This window comes from Delphinapterus leucas, chromosome 5 (genome assembly GCF_059928025.1).
Source record: "Delphinapterus leucas isolate spDelLeu-1000000601 "Yukka" chromosome 5, BTC_Dleu_Yukka2, whole genome shotgun sequence".
Lineage (NCBI taxonomy): Eukaryota > Metazoa > Chordata > Mammalia > Artiodactyla > Monodontidae > Delphinapterus > Delphinapterus leucas.
The window spans coordinates 68242235-68260198 of NC_143133.1; the positions used below are offsets into that span (position 1 = coordinate 68242235).

Genomic DNA, 17964 nt, shown 5'->3' on the forward strand with positions numbered 1-17964 from the left:
AAGGGAATGGAGCTTTGGGTTTCCATATAATTTAACCACTTATAATCATGATCTGACTATAATTTGGTCTGTTATTCTCAGGGCAGGAAATGACAGCCCAATTAAAAACTAAAAAATTTGAGTCTACTGTTCAGAACTCTTGCCTTCTTAAACATACCAAATTTAGAACAGATCCAGCCCTAAAGGGGTTCTTTTTCCACTGGAAACCAACTGAGCTATCCTCCTACAGTCAAGAATCACATTACACGAAATTATCCTAAGCCTCCAAAAGCAGTCTAATGTTAATTATGACTGCATCTTTGTTGCAACAGTCCTTTCACAAGACTATATGATCAGTGTGATTTTAGGACCTCAAACTGTGAAACAAGAAGAGGCAAGTAAAGCAGTACCCCAAAAGAGATGGTGCCTAATTTTTAGTTTCCAGCTCCAAAGACTTAATTTACTTGAATTCTAAACATGGCAAAGAGCCTGAAAGAAATTACTGAAAGCTAGACAACAATTTATACTGCAAATAGGATTAACCCAAAATAGCACTTATTTGACACCACAATTTCTCCAAAGTCTATAGACATCAAAGGAAAAACATCAAAGAACATTTAATTCTTACTTCTCTAGCATCCATCACTGTCCCCACACCAACTGTTAGAGCCATAGTTGGCACTTTTGATAAATCTCCATCAAAATATTTAGCATTTGCCAAAATGGTGTCCATTGCTAGAGTCTTTACTCTTGTCCTTGATACTAAACTGGATCCTGGCTCATTGAAAGCAATATGACCATCTGGACCAATTCCTTTCAAAAGAAATACATATACACACACATATATACATAAGTAAATAAGGTTTCTCAAAGTTCAACATGATTTAAAGACCAAAGAAATAGTCATAAACACGCTTACCTTGTTTTATTTGATAGCTGAATTTCTAATGCTGCAGTAAAAGATTTGTTCCTGTATTTGATTCAACAAGTATTTCAATGTTTTCCATATGCTTAGCATTGAGCTAGCATGATTCTAACAGCAAAATTAAGTATCACTTTATAATAATACTTTATAAAGCAACTTCACATGCATCCTCTCAACAACACATATATTTAACAATCTTGTGACATAGTCAGATTAACCATATCTATTTACCTCATCTCCCCCTTTTTTTAAGCTCAAAAGGAAACGTTGATGCTAAAGGATAATATATGATTTGTTCAAGGTAAATAATTTAGTAAATACTAAGACAAAACTCAAATCTAAATCTTCTGATTCCTAACCCAGTGGTCTTTATATTCACACTTTAACTTGCTTGGTTCTAGTCTAGATGGGGCAGTTAACTACTGGACCTCCCTGTAGTATAGTTTTCCTCACTTATAAAAATGTTTAGATTGGACAAGATATTATCTAAGGCAGTAGTTTTCTTCAAACTTTGACTGCAACCTACTGCAAGAAATACATTTGACACTGCAATCTAGTACACATATAAATACAATTAAAACAAGAATTGCATGAAATAATACCCTTACGAGGAGCCATTCAAGCTATTTTTGATTACATTTTGTTTCATTAACAAAACGTACAAAGGGAAATGGTGGATGTGACTGACCATATTGATTTCATGCCCTAATAATGTGTGACAACCACAATTTGAAAACTCTGCTTTAAGGAGATCTACTGCCAGCTGAAATATTCTAGGACTGCCTCTAAAATATAGATAAGAATATGACATTTCTTATTTGAAGGAAATTGGAGGTAAATCTTTTCATAAAATCAAGAATCTTTCTATGGCTTAAGTAAATCAAGTTTTATATACATGGACCCTACTTGCTAGTCAGATTTCTGGCAACTTCAATCAAAAAAAAAAACCCCACAAGTTCTCTGGGTCAAAATACCGGTTATACTTATATTCTGCATATTTAATGATATATAGGTGTATCTTATTGGCTCTTAACACACAATTCTAACAACTTTTCCCCAGGCTACAACAAAGTAAAATATGACAAAGAGTAACCTGGTTTTGAATGAAGAAGGAAGAACTGAAAACCTTAGGAAGCAAATATGAACTACCAAAGCACAATAATCTAGGAATTTTTAACAATATAGGATTAATTTTTAATCTAGTACGTAAAGCCAGACCTATATGTGGTTAATATGGTTTCCACTATTAAGTATATATATGCTTGTCTATTTTAAATCACAGATATGCATATCTCTCTAGATTTGTAAAACTGTTCTGCTTTTCCTCTTAAGTATACATCTACCTAAATATTTTTAATTATATTTCTCTATGGAGGAAAGGATGGAACCAGGAAAATAAAAGAGTTCCAGAAAAAAATAGGAGGTCCTCAAAGATCAGTATTAGTGGTCTCACCACTGATTTGGGTCACACAAGTGTACAGCAAAGCTGAAATTATCAGGAATGGTTCATGATGGAGAAGCGTCAATACATTCCCTTACTATCAGTAACTATCAAAAATTGAGCTTTTCCTGATATAAAATTATATTTTTAAAATGTTCAGAATGTTTTACAAAGCCTTATAAAATTTTCTTAAAAATAATCATGAACTCTAAACACCATGGTTAATTCTTATTCAGTCTTTAAGTGTAGACTAAGACATCAACACCTTTTTTTTTTTTTAATTTATTTTATTTTTGGCTGTGTTGGGTCTTCATTGCTGTGCACAGGCTTTCTCTAGTTGTGGCGAGCGGGGGCTCTCTTCATTGCGGTGTGCAGGCTTCTCACTGCAGTGGCTTCTCTTATTGCTGAGCACAGGCTCTAGGTGTGAGGGCTTCAGTAGTTGTGGTGTGCGGGCTCAGTAGTTGTGGCATGCAGGCTCCAGAGCACAGGCTCAGTAGTTGTGGCACACGGGCTTAATTGCTCCACGGCATGTGAGATCTTCCCAGACCAGGGCTCGAACCTGTGTCCCCTGCATTGGCAGGCGGATTCTTAACCACTGCGCCCCAGGGAAGCCCGAGATAATCAACACCTTTATGAAACATCCCTAAAACCTCTGAGTCTGGATTGTGTGTCTTTCCTGTGTCTATAGTTCTGTGGGCTAGAAGGTAAACGTCATGAGAGTAGACTTTCTCTTCTTCATAACTGTATCCTTACTATTTAGAACACATGACACACAGGAGGCCCTCAATAAATAACGGTTGAATAAATGAATGGATGGTTGGTATTGTTCAGAATGTTCAGTACAGTTTTTGCCCCCTTCTACCCTGCTCTGCTCCCCTCACAACAGGGGCTAGACCAATCATAACACCCTATATCTCATATCGTTTAGGCAGAACTGTTGTGATCTAAGGACAAGTACTTAGGCCAAGCTGAAACAATCAGAATTTCTCTCTATAAATCTGAAACTTGACCAGGAACACAGAAAGAAAGAAGGCATCTAGAGCTGAGGCATTTGATGACAGCACTGCAGGAGAGGATCAGGTGAGTCCCTGCTTCAGCTGATCTGAGGCTCCTGGTTCTTGTTCTTTTAAAGACTTGTTTTTTCCAACTCTGATATCAATTCTGTGAGTTACCCCAGAATTATTCCAATAAATTCACTTTTAGTCTCATTAGTAGACTACATTTACTTGCAAATCAAAGAATCTAATCGTGTAACCAAAGTAGAGGGTTAAAAATATCCCCAGTGTCTTATTTTTACCTTTTAAACACAAATTATCTTAAGATAATTTTAAAGTTAATAATGCTTTTAGAGTCTATTTATAGGTTTCCATGTTTGTGTACTTTATTGCTGGGTATGGATCAGGAATTGCATGATACACCTTATTCTTTCTCCCAACAATTCTGTCATCAGAAGAAGAACTTCTGAGTATGTATTTCCTCCTTTCTCCTTTCTATAGAGGGAAGGGAACTCTTGCTCCATTTCCCAGGAGTGAGCAATGGTGGATTAATACTCTGGAGCTCTTCTCTGGTCTTACTATTTCCAAATTCAGAGGGGAGGAGTAGGAAACCCCATTCTGGCCTCAAGCCCAACCTGCAATCTCTAATCCAACTTTACCTTTAATAAAGCTGATATTTTGATCCCATTTGGCTCAGTTCTTAGTGTTTTTATTAACCAAACCCTGGAACAAAAGAAGGGTAAGTGGTAAGACCCAGACACCAAGCCTCATCTTGAATATCCAATGATAACAACCTAGATCAACAAAGGTGAAGAATCAAATGAGATTCTTTCATGAGACAGATCCAATAATAGGGTATCCCAAACAGGGAAAAGTTCAAAGAAAATGTAATAAGCCAACCCTCCGTTCCCTATACACAATTATATGTCCCTTCGATAATAAATATAAACTGTCAGACCCTGGATTAGCCCACGACTACAATGAAGGTGTTAATGGAAGAGGAAAGGAAATCCTGTTAAGTTTTTTTGCAAGGGGAGAACTACAGGAAGTTTAAGACAAAAATTGGTTAAAAAACAAAGTTCTTTTTAGTAGTAAGAGTCAGTGATAAACATAAATAATTATGATTATGCTCCATTAGTTTCAAAGGTAGAACTAAGGTGAGTTATTGTGAGGAAATGCACTGAAAAACTTTAGCTACAAAGAAACAAGAAGTGGCTTAAAGCTATGGGGAAAGAAGAAAGTTTACTATAAATCTCTGAAAAGGGAGATTAAACATTACATTAAGCTAAAATATTTTCTGGAAAGTAGGCAAAAGGACAAAATGGAGTTAAAGAGCTCTTATCAGTTTTTTTCCCCCAAGTAAATTCTACTTCCTGGCATTGAGACCCCAAGGGATTTGTCACAAGAATCCTTATGTAAGGTCAATAAATTAACAGGAAAAAATATGTCCTCAAATAAAGAAGTAAAAAGATACTATTTATGTTATCCATTCAGCCATTTTTAATACTAAAGTTTTAATAATTGCCATATCTTTTTGTATAATGGTAAATGAGTGAAAATATTTCTTGATATAACTAAGATAAACAGTTTAGGTATATTATTTTACAGTAATTCTACTTGATTTTGGTAGAGTTTAGAAAATCTAAAGAATGCATGGGTAGCGCACTCCTTAAACATTTTCAAATATCTACTGCCTTGGCCTTGATATTGGTAGGCGCAAACGGTAATTATCTCAGAATTGAGCAATACAGACAAAACTGGAATGCAAATGTTTTCCAGGAATAGTGAAGTAATATTAGCAAGTTTTATTTAAAAAATAGATACTTTCTATTTTGAAAAGCAAACTAGTCTAACTTGGATTCTTGCTCAGATAAAAAAACCACCCTAGACTGTCTATTTAAGAAAGTAATTGATATTAGTTCTGCTAGGTAGAGATAACAATTTCCTCAAAGAGAAAAACTTCAGTCTTGCTGGATACCCTTAGAGGTAAATCAGTAAAAGAGCAGGACATTCAATGAACTAAGGAAAAATTACTTCAGAAACTACACCTCAGAGACAGAGTGGAGTAACACTTAATGGATTACCAACTACATACCAAGCACTGCACAAGGCATTTTATACATGTTATAATGTGGTTAATTCTCATCAATTCTGAAATGGTTAATATAATCTTGTTTTACAAATAACTTAATTATATTGAATTAGTATACTGAACTAGCTTACTGAAATCAATAAATTTCCTAAGATCTTACAGATAGTAAGTGGCCAAAACAGGATGCTAATTTTTGTCTGACGATAAAACCCAATTTTCTCCAAAGGCAACCAAACACCTCTACAATACCTGGCCACCTCAACCATAAATTAACCTTAGTACAGGTCTATTGAAGATCTAATTCATATAGTTTTGAGCAGTCTTCTAATAAATTAATTGTAAGATACACCTGGATCTAATGGATATACCTATATCTCTATATATCTAATGTTAATTTAGAGCTTTAGTATGTTTAGTTGAATACTAAAGAATCTGGCAAAAAAAAATTTTGGTTTCAGTTTAGATGATGTACTATTCATATGCTTCATACTGATAGCAGAAAACCGTATTGTCATTACAAAGGAAGAGATTCTTTCACCTCTTCAGTGGTAGATCATGAACACACAATATACATACACATATGTATGTTTGTGTGTGTATGTATATATATAAATTTCAAGTGGAATTTAGTTAATTAAACATTTACTTTAGAGTTTATTAAGACAATTATACAGCTTAATTCATATTAACTAAAGCCTGATGATAAAAATTTTACATTCTTAACTGATTACTCAGTGAAATGAAGCAATTTGAATGATCAGTAGAGAAATGTTAAAATCCACCTGTTCCACATGCAGACTTTCAGAGATTTAACGCTGTAATTTGATAAGAAAGCTGGGTTGGGGTTTTAAAGAAACAGTAAAAGAATAAGAGTATCACTGAGGAAAAGAAACATCACTCGTTTTCTAAGATGTGGTAAACTATCAGTTCTAAAGAGGTAATTAGGCAGGGATTAGGACCTATTTCTCAAGCCATAATTTAAACAATCCCCACTTGCAACATTAAGATTATTTTTTGATGAAAATAAAGTAAAACAGAAATCAATAGCTGAATAAATGGGTATTACAGACAGTCACAGATGTTCTTTACATTACACAAAGGTAAGTTTTGTTTTTTTTTTTAAAGCACCTAATCCAAATATTAATAAATGATTAATGACAAAATGTTTTACATACCTCCAACAAAAAGATCAATTCCTCCAGCTTCTTTTATTTTCTTTTCAAATGCATCACATTCTGCTTGTAAATCTGTAGCATTCCCATCAAGGATATGAGCATTATTAGGATCTATATCAATATGCTTAAAAAAGTTATTCCACATATAAGAATGGTAGCTTTCAGGATGATTTCTGGGAAGTCCTAAATACAAAGTTAATAAATAAAAATGTAACTATTTCCAGAAATAAATCTAAAGTTTACTTTTCTGATTAAGCCATAAATGCTATTTAAAATATGTAACATTTCTATACCATATTCAATTTAAAAGCATTTTTATATGGAATATATGCTTATTATGTGCCAGGCATTATTTTAATCACTGTACATGTATGTATTAATTAATGTGTACAATGTCTATGGAAATAACTATTATCAATCTCACTTTATAGATGAACAGAAACACAGAAAAGTAACTTTCCCAGGGTCACAGAGCTCACAAAGGGGCTGGAGCACAGAAGTCTAGTTCATGTGCATGTAATCACTATATTCCCCTTCTCAAATACAAAATTTTAACCAATAAAACTGATTTATGTGTTAAATTCAACATAAATTAAATGGCCACACAACTGAAATCTTGATCTACGTTCTTCCTGTTATTCCTATTTACATACAAGGTATACTAAATTACAACAGTTCTTTGACAATGACTCAGGCTACTGTTAAAAATGTGTACCTATAAAATTTAAATTTTAACACAGAGTTTATATGTATCACTGATCTTTCTAGTTAAGCAAGGTCACAATCAATAAATTATAAAAGCTTCAAGGCTACAAATAGCCTTATATTTAAAAAATATTTTACTAATTACTTTTACATACATATTAATTCATTTATCCCCACAACAATACTGGTTTTAACTTTGCCTTAAGAAAAAAAGAAAAAGAGAAAAAGAGAGAATGAGAAATGTGAATGAATTGGCTCAAAGTCGATGGAGCCAGGACTGGTAAGTGGCACAGCTGAAGACGAATGCAAATCTTCTCATTTCTAGTCTCACGGTCCTTCTACTATGTCATGCTGTCATTACAAAAATTTTTTTTTTTTATATAAACTCCCAACCCCACTACAAGGTAATACATTATACTTTAGAAATATATTCATATTACATTCAAAACAAATTTAAATAATGTTAATATTCTCAATATATTAATTTTTTAAAAAATATAACATGTCCAAATAATATATTCAAATAATATAGCTTACCTACATATTCATCCATGTTAAAGGTCTTCACATATTTAAAAGAAAGGTCTCCATTCTTGTGATATTCTATTAGTTTTTTATAACATCCTAAAGGTGTACTCCCTAAAACAGATAAACATTCCATTTTCTAACATAACTTGAAAATCTAATTTAAAAAATAGTTTATATTAACCTTATTCTCTTCTTACTTAATAGTATTTTATATTTCTAATTTATTAGGCAAACAATTATTAATTTAAATACACATTCAGTTAACAAATATATGTTGAATTAGGCTCTCTACCAGGTAACCTAAAATTTTAGTAAACTAGAATTTGCTGAATAAAGCTGGGAATCTGTCAACGAAATTATAGCTTGGAAAATTATTCTTGTGTCGCTGGATATTTGGAATTAATGGTGTATATTCCAGGATTAGAAACTTCTAGAGAGCACATGTGAATTAGAAAAATAAATGTCCCACCTTTAGAGAAAAAACTATTTAGAGAGGGATTTGTAGCATAAATGATACATAAATAGGTCAAGTATTGACCATTCAATGAAATCAAAAGTGAAACCAGAGCTGAATTTAAACACTGCCTCTACTTTCAAAATAGAAAGTGGCAAGGATTGAGTGAGGAGGCTTACCCTTTCAGTTTTTAACTGGAGCTCCTGTTTCTCATTTTGTGTTATTTTCAGCATATATCAGCTAAAATGTATAAAGTAAAATGATTTCTAGGAAATGGGATCTTGGCTTTGGATACTTCATCTGAGTTCTTAATGTTATTGTTTTATAAGTGTGATTCTTTTATGTTTTATAAAATTAAGATCTGCTTGATAGTGCTCCATGAAACGACACAATAAAGATAAATGAATTTAGCCACTTGAGGATGGCCTCCCTTTGTTTTTTAAATTTGCTGTATTTTTTCATTTTAACTACAAATTCGAAGACTAGATTGACTACATTCTTACAACAAGCAACCTGGCCCACACAATCCTGGTCAGAGTATTGGTTTCTAGTCCGCCCACCATCACAAAACAAAATAAAACACCCAAACACAAAATTTCTACTCAAGAGGCAGGGAGAAGTATGGCAGAACTAAGCAGTCTCTGGCAAAAAAAAAAAAAAAACCACCAGAAAAACAAAAAAACAACTAATACAAAAAAAATCTAGAGTAGTAAAAAAACTGACTCTCATTTAAGATGACAGAATAATAGAAGTGGCTAAATATCACACAGACAGGTTCACAGAACAGAAGACTAATAGGTTTTCTTAAAGTTAAGCACACATACTGTTTTAAATTGTCATTAATAATTTAAAATTTATGTGGTCAAACTTTACAATTCCTTCTCAAAGAACTACAGCCCACTAACATGAAACCTGGATAAAAGATGGATAAGTATGCTCTTCTTTCTCCTTTTCTAGAAGCATAACAAATTTTCTGTGTGTATCTTTCAGTGTCAAGAGAATAGTTATAGGACTCCCTCCATAATTTAAGGACATATGAACATAAAAAGAAGTCACAATAGTGATAAAAATCACATTCATTTTCTACTTTTTAATCAAAGTGGCTGAATAGAAAAAAATCAATGGAAGATACGGTACACGGTGAACTGGTAAAAGAAACTTCATTTTAATATATTTGCTTTGCAATACTCATTTACTAACATAACTAATTTAGCAAGTGCTTACTATGATTCAGATAAAACAAAGATTATGACTGTTTCTACCCTAAAAGAACTCACAGAATACGGATAGACAAGTACAAAGTAACTATAACACAAGGAAAAATATAAATAACCTATAAGAAGTCTGGGGCAATATAGTGAATCAAAGAAGAAAACACTATAGTCTTGCTTGTGGGAGAAAGGATGAAAGACGGCATTTCAACTGAGTCTTTGAAGAAGAAGTGAAATTCCCATAATCAAAGAATGGGTTAAGTTGTAATTGAAAATAGAAAAAAGATGGGGGAGGAGGTTCAGAGATGACACTTGTATGCCTACCATGTGCTAGATGCTATGCTGGTGTTTCATACATTAGCTAATGTAAATCTCACAAGTTTGGGAAATTGGCATTATCTTTCCCACTTTGAAGGTGGAAGAATTGGGGTAAAAAAATTAAGGAATGTGCCAAATATCACACACACGGCAGTGAAGCCAGATATTCAAGAGATTCTCATAAAGTTCTTATTATACAGTATGCTAGCAACATGAGTGAAAGTAAAGCCAGCAAGTTCAGGCCTGTTCTTTGAACTACAAGCAGTGTAACCTGCCTACCCTGATTCAGTGTAGAGGAATAGTGGGAATAAGTCTGGGAGGCAGGTTGGGCCCACAGCATGCAGGCCCTTAAATGTCAAGCTTGTCAACATCACTTCAATAAATATATTACTGAACAGGGCTTCCCTGGTGGTGCAGTGGTTAAGAATCTGCCTGCCAATGCAGGGGACACAGGTTCAAGCCCTGGTCCGGGAAGATCCCACATGCCGCGGAGCAACTAAGCCTGTGCGCCACAACTACTGAGCCTGCGCTCTAGAGCCTGCGAGCCACAACTACTGAAGCCTGCGCGCCTAGAACCCATGCTCCGCAACAACAGAAGCCACCGCAGTGATAAGCCTGCACACCACAACCAAGAGTAGCCCCCACTCACCATGACTAGAGAAAGCCCACACGCAGTAGCGAAGACCCATCACAGCCAAAAATAAACAAATAAATAAAATTTTTTTTAAAAAGATATATACTGAACAGATATTCCCCAGAATTGTGCTTGGTGGGGCGTAATTACAACATAGCATGTTGTTTACAGAAATGTATGTTCAAATTTCAAAAGCATGGGGTGGGGGGAGGTAAGGATGGGGCATGATTAACACTGTCATTGTCAATGAAGGAGAAAAGTAGAAAATGTTAACAAAGGTTTCCAGAGATATACCCTTGGCAGATGTATTATTAGGCAGTAATACTATCCAAAATAAAGCAGAAGAATTGCATATCAAAATACACAAAAACATGTTTAGCACTGCTGGCGTTTATGGCTCTGAAGCCTTTCTGCTCCCATACTCAAATTACTGTTTATTTCTTCATAATTAAGACAAAGTGATTAAGGCAGCTAGTCTGAGCATGGCCCAGGTTTACAGAAGGCAAACTGATACAGAGGCCATGTTCAACCACTGGGGCTCACATATCAGAACTGTGGGTGCTGAGGGGGCCCATTTCTGGTGTGCACAATTAAAAAAATATCCTCTTTGCCATTCTTACCAACACCTACTGCCATGGACCGAAAAACAAAAAGCAAAACAACAAACAAACAAAAAATCAACTTGGTGAGCTAACAGTATCTTTCATGGAAATTATGCAAGTGAAAAACAATTACGATTGTAGCTTTTCTATAGTTGACATGTATGGGGGGAGGAACAAGAGGAAAAAATACTGTTTAAATAAAACACACTTAAGAGAACCTTAAATTTACATAGTGTTTACAGTATACAAGGGACTTGCTCTTACTGGAGCTTCAAAACAGCATTGTAAGCTATTAATTTCCTTATCTTCCTTAAAAGTAAGGAAAACAAGATTATGGTGTAGAATAAATGCCCTTCAGTCACCAAGAAAGTAGCAGCTCTGATTCCAGGTCCAATACTCTTTCCTATGTAAGTCAACAATATCAAATAAAGTACCATGTATCAGTGACACTACTTGGTTATTTTTTAAGAAAAACCTTAACCGAGAACTAAATCCAATAAAGTGTATAATTAATGCTTATGTTCATTCTGTCATGAAGACATACATGTCTTCAATTTTTCACCTGTAATACTTCTAAAATAGAAAATAATCACAGAAATAGCAAAGGGCTAATAAGCTAATATGAGGCATATGAGGTAAAATTAAGAGGCAGTAGTACATATTTTAGGTACCTCTTAATGATCAATGAGAAGGCTAATCTCCCAAGAAACTGCATGAATAGTGAAAGCAACATCCCTAAATACAAACAAAAGACTACAAGAAAAAGGTACAAAAAATATCATGACCATGACCTGAGCTATATTTCCTTTTCAATTCTGGAGTGGTAGGTGAGACAGAATTTTAACAAATAGTAATGAAACTTAGACACCAGATATGTCTGTATCTATATATTTGACTTGATATCCTAATATGTTAAATCAGTGATATGACAAGAAATAAACAGGAAACATATTTTACTAAGAAAAAGCCTTCAATCCCACAACCTTGAGTACCTAATATGGAAAAAAATGGTGCATTACCTGTTGGCAAACCCAGTGTAAAATATCTGTCCTGTCCAGGTCTGAATTGAATGATGCGATTACAGATGTATTTGGCTGCCCATTCACTAGCCAAGTCATAGTTATCAAGAATTACAAGCCTCATTATGGTGATGCACAGCTTCCAGGACAAGGAGTTCAAACCTGAGAAAATTCCATTGTAGAGCACTTTAAGTAATTTACAGTCAAAGTAAAATACACTGATGACTTTAGAAAGGACAGTACTTAAGAAAGACATGCTTCTATACAAATACAATCTATACTTTTAAAATAGTAATAATGGCTGTTCTCTTTTGGACGAACTTTGAGTTCTGGGCAGTGGGCTAGGTCATTTAAGTACAAATATCAATTCTTACAACAACCTTCTGAAGTACATACAACATCCAGTTTTAGATGAGTAGAGGGACTGACACAATTTGACTGAGTTCACACAGTTACTAAGTGACAAAGCTAAAATTTATATCAAGGCAAATTTACCATAAAGACATCACACTGCACTATCTCTACAGGTATACTATATAAAGCAACATAAAACAAATCTAAAGGCAAACAAAGCAGCACTCATTTATTGATTGCAAATTAATGGTAGTAATGATTACTCAGCGCCTTTTGGGTTACTTACTAAAATCCAGAACTCTCCCTATGACTGATGTAATAACCAAACCTCCCTTCTGTATAAAAGTGATACCTGCACTTAAAAAAATTTCAATCAATACAGAAAGATAAAAAGAAGTTAAAAAAAAAAATCGACCCAAATCCTGCCACTCCGAAATAATGCTCATTACTATTTGGTATACATCATTCTAGCTATCTATCTAATGCACACATATAAATAGGATGTATAGAAATAATTTCTAACAATGGAATCATACTAGACATGCTATTTTTAACAAAAAGCATAACGAATTGAATTCTTTCTGCATTAAACAGAAGCAAAAGAAAATAAAGTGAACTAAAGAAACTGCTGATCTCTGGGGGAAAAAATTATTCACAAAAAGCAATTTCAGTTCCTAAAAGTATTCTTAGGTTAAGAAAAAATATACAAATATTAAGAGATCAGCATCATTTAAAAACTACATGATTCCATTTTAGACAACATGGATTGACCTACTACCATGAAAGATGTGAAAATTGCATTCTTACACTTCCTCCCACCCCGATTTCTGTAAGATGTATTATTTTATACTGCCAAGATTTATAACATTTACAATGTGTTCTACAACTATAATTCCCAGATTTTAATTCTTAGTTTTATTATACTTAAATGGATTTGTTACCCACACCAATCCTTTCACAAATGGCTTCAGCAGTCCTGAATTCTGTACCCACAAACCATACATACAGAAGTCAAAATCTTTACATTAGTGGGAGTAGGAGGTCTTATTACAATGGAAACACTGAATCTAAATATGTCCTTAAGAACATGATGATTTAGATTCTGGCATAACAAAAACTTACGATCACCATGATCTAGAGTTATGGCACAATAACAAGAGATAAATACCATTTACAGACAATAATTTACACAGTTAAGTCATGAATTCAGTCCAACAGATGGACTTGGCCTCCATTTAAATTCATTAATAATCTAATGGCAGAAACAATTTCAAAGTTACACCAAAGAATCAGAAACATTTCCTGGCTGTTTTAACCATCAAGAGATATACTTATCTCTAATAAGAATATTCAGCAAAATGACTACTGATAAAAAGAGAAAAAAAAAAAAAACCCTGTAAGGTGAGGAGGAGGAATGGCATTAGAGCTTTCCAAGTGTCTTCTGTGTTTTGGGGCATGCTATTTCTTTTCTCAGTTCAACACACTTGTGAGGGAGGGCCTATTAAATGCCAAGCACTAAGCTCTGTAGACACAAAAATGACAAAGATAAGGATCCTACTATCAAAGGGCTTAGACTCAGTCTCTGGGGAAGAACTTATCCTCATTTTTCAGATAAAGAAAAGTGCAACTCACAAGTTTATTACTGAAGTTATAAAGCTATTAAGTGGTGGAGGGCCTATCTGACTGAAAGATACATGCTTCCCAAAAGTGCCTTATAAGGAAGAATCACTTAGGATGCCTGTTAAAAAGATTCCCCGGACCTTTCCCTGGACATGGTGTTTCAAAAGATATGAAATGGGGTCCACGGAATCTGCACAAATATCACAGGTGATTCTTACAATCAGGATACATTTGGAAAATAACATCATACAAGATGACTTCATTGCACAGAGGTTCAAGTAAGCCTCTCAGACCAAACACAGGCACGTTTTGCTTTCTTAAACTCTTGCGCGAGTCTACAGTTCAGTTCTAAAAGTCCCAAATGAATCACCTCACCCAGAGAAAAGTAGAATGCCACATGTGTTCAGATTTTTAAATGTGTCTTTTTCCAGTTTTTGCCAATCCTCACACATCTGAACTGCTGCTGCGGTCGACCATTCTCTGACATCTTGACCCGACAGCACTCAAAAAATGCCACAGCACCACCCCTGCCCTCATCTTCCTCTGGTGCTGATTCATTTTGGGTGTGCGTCCCTTGGACAAAGAGCTGCCAAACACAAACCTGAACTTTAAAGCTGGATGGGAACTTCTAGACGACTTGGGTTACACAGCTATTTTAGAATCTGTACTAGAATCTGGAATCTAGGCTTACAGAATCCCTGCTCTGCGCTTTTTCCCTAAAACACACTACACCTGACCTCAAAAGATTCCTGAAGCCCGACCAGGAAGGGGGCTCTCAGAGCAGGGGTCCAGGTCAGGGTCCCGACGAGAGGCGAGAAGCAGCAGAGAAGGCTGTGGTCCCTGCCCGGAAGGCGAGGGCTGCAAACTCACCTCACCTGCCAGGCCGCTGGGCCCGTCTCTCCTTAAACCCTAACGAATGCAAATGAGGATGACTATTACGAATTTGTAACAAGTGTCAGGAGAAGACTGCCAAAGAGCAGCGGCCAGGAAAGCCCCGTCCCGAAGAGGACGACCAGTCAAGTTGGAGGCTCCCGGGACCCCCATCCGCCCCGCGTCCCCGTCTCCGCATAGAGCCCACCGGTGGGTGCAACAAACAGCCGGGCCCCCGCCCGACTCCCCTTCCAGGCCCTTCCCGTGTACTCACCTGCCGACCTACCGGCTCTTCTGACGCTGGAACAGCGAAAACAACCAGCAGTCAGTCAGCCCGGAGAAACACCAGCCGGCGCGAGGAGCGTAAAGCGTAAGGAGCCGGATGTAAACCTAGGCGCCGAGGAGAAGGCGGAGCGGCCTGCGGGTGCTGCGCATGCGCGCTGGTGCTGCGCATGCGCGCGCCTCCGGCTCGCCCAGGGTGAGCTGCAAAGAGGTCTTTGTGAGTTGCGCGAGACCGGAAGTCTTTACTTAACGTGAGTCTCAAGTTGTTGGGTCATCACCTCGACGTTGTTCGTTTTTCATCTCTCATAGGTTGAATGGCGGTAGATTCTTTGGGTTTATGAGATTTAGCATGTAGGACTACAGTGCTCATACATAAGCATTACTTTAGTTGCTGCTTATAATAGCAATATAAATTCATGTCTCTCTACCCCAAGCTATTGAATGTCTACTTTGCAAGCACAATGACAACTAAGCGCTTTTTATCAATAAGCTCATCAAAGTTAAATTTAACATGCTGCAGAAAGGCAAATCTTGGAGTGGCTCAATAAGCGTAAACTCTAGAAGGAAATTCTGATGAGATACGAATTTGTGCTGAGATTCTAGGAAAGGGGTAGAAGAAGCAGAATCTGCTTTGAACTGAGTATCATAGATCTTTGTTCGTGAGGTGGATGGAAGGAAGCAGGGCTGGGGAAGTTATTGTTAAGAAAGCAGCAGTCACTCAAAGGAAGGGTCTTGTGGCCTCACCAGGTCCCATTAGAAACACTGTTTAGAGTTCTGGGGTGACAGGCAGACTCAAGTTTCCTTGGACACTGCAAAGTTAAGATAAATGTGTAATGCTACAATCCTAAATTCCTTATCTGAAGTTCTGCACCTGGGTTGTAAATCCACCCTGCTTCTCTGGATCAAATGAACCCCCTGGCTCACATTTTTAAGGCAAGAGTAGAATGTTCCATTCTCAGATAAAACTTCAAACAGCAAAATTTCTCACAAACTGGTACTAGGGGACAGAGTTTTTTGGCACTATAGCTTTGAGTTAGTTTACAAAGACAGTTTCAAATACCACCCCAGTACTATAATTTATCATCTAACAAAAATCTAGTGTGCATCTACTGTAGTCAAAAAGACCTACAAATAATAAAAAGAGCCTTGCAGGGAATATTATTGGAGCATAGAGTGATATTTGTGAAATGTATTCTTTCTCAATAGTTTTACTTCTTCATGTGTTTCTGACACTAGAAAAATAAGTTCTGTCCCTGCTGTAAGTGCTGACAATGGTTAATTCTGCTTTGATTGCACTGTTTCATGTCCTGTCTTCCTTTTCTCCCAAGTTGGTGTTTCTCACCTCTTGCAGCCCATATGCCATGCTTTGTATAAGATTAAAGCAAGAAATTACTGCCATCAAAAGCAAAATATTTAATACTAAACAGAAAAAAGTTGCTTTTGACAAGGACAGGGACAAGTATGCTGAGTCACTCATTTTTCCATTCAATAAATATTTAGTGATTATGTGTCAGACACCAACATGAGGAAAACAGACACACAGTCTTTGCTTTCAGTGAACTAAGAGTCTTGTGGGGATACAGACATTACCCAGCAAATCCTAACAAAGGAAAGTAGTCTCAGTCATGAGACTCTAATTGAGACATTCCTTTATGTTTGGGGATGACCTGAGCATAGAAAGAACCTGTGTCTTGTCCTCCAGATAAAGCCCCAAGGAATGATAAGATTAACAGAAAGATCCTATGAACTAAGGTTTTAGATGAAGAGTTTGGTAGGAAAATTTTAACAGGCGATCACCCAGGGAAGGTGACAGATTTACAGCAGCATAAGAGCAGTACAGTAGAGGTAGCTAGATAGGTGACAGGAAAATATGCCTGATGACAGCCCTGGTCTACTACAGGTCACAAAGAGAAGCATCAAACAGCAGTCATACCCTGTCATCCTGATAGCTGGCACGGAGCTGAAGTTAGCTGATACAGAGCCTGAAATTGTGCTTCAGTCAACATGTATCATGCAAATGGAGGCCGATGGACAAAAGATGTTTCAGCAGACACCAATGAGGATATATACTGAAGACCAAAATGCAGAGGAAGAGATACCTATCCATTAAGTGGATGTCAGAGAAGAGAAAATGGCCCCAGAACAGATGCCTCCACCGATGTAGATGCCAGTAGCCTCCCCACCTTAGATGCCATCCTAAGTCAAAGGTGGGGAAGAGGGATAGAAATGACAGAATTTACATTTGAAATGACTAAGGAAACACTAAAACAATTAAATGAACCTGAAAGATAACTTTTGTTTCCTGCTCTCATGAGAATGGGGCTTGAGGGAGAGATTTAAGTAAAAGTTACATTAAAGCTGTATATTATATAGAGATATTACGGAAAAATAAGAAATGGCACATTGGAATTTATGGCCTATGCAATTTCTATATGCTACAAAAGGTTTTAGTAGGGTATACCATGATCAGATTTGTATGTAAAACAAAAATTACCCTGTATGCCTGTAAAGAATAGACTGAAGTTGGGTCAGGAGTAGATCAGGGAAAGCTGGATTTTGCCAGAATGAATACAGAGGGGGATACTGTAAGCCCAGGAAATAGTTTGCACAAAGGTATGCAGGCAGGAAAGTAAAAGGCATATATATGGAATTCTGAATGACTACCAAGTGGCTAAGATAGGATGTATTTCAAAAACTAGAGAAAATGAATCTGGAAGGCTATGCATACAAATTGGACTTTATATTGTAAGCAGTGGGGAA

At 36.2% G+C, this 17964-nt stretch overlaps 1 protein-coding gene across 7 annotated transcripts in view; it reads right to left on the reverse strand.

Annotated features, from left to right (window-relative positions):
• Positions 1 to 15340, reverse strand: part of GNPDA2 (glucosamine-6-phosphate deaminase 2) — a 27896-nt gene extending 12556 nt beyond the window's left edge. Inside the window, exons 1-5 of one of the 7 annotated variants that reach the window (XM_022565053.2) lie at positions 15197 to 15339; positions 12079 to 12240; positions 7850 to 7951; positions 6608 to 6790; positions 608 to 792 (exon numbers count right to left, since the gene is read on the reverse strand). In XM_022565053.2, coding sequence (XP_022420761.1) covers positions 608 to 792; positions 6608 to 6790; positions 7850 to 7951; positions 12079 to 12202 — 594 coding nt within the window. In that variant the 5' untranslated portion in view covers positions 12203 to 12240; positions 15197 to 15339. Of the gene's footprint in view, positions 1 to 607; positions 793 to 6607; positions 6791 to 7849; positions 7952 to 12078; positions 15141 to 15196 lie in introns of those variants that run through there. The other 6 variants (XR_016393272.1, XM_089911880.1, XM_089911878.1 and 3 more) reach the window with 6 other exon arrangements.
• Between the last annotated feature and the right edge of the window lie 2624 nt (positions 15341 to 17964).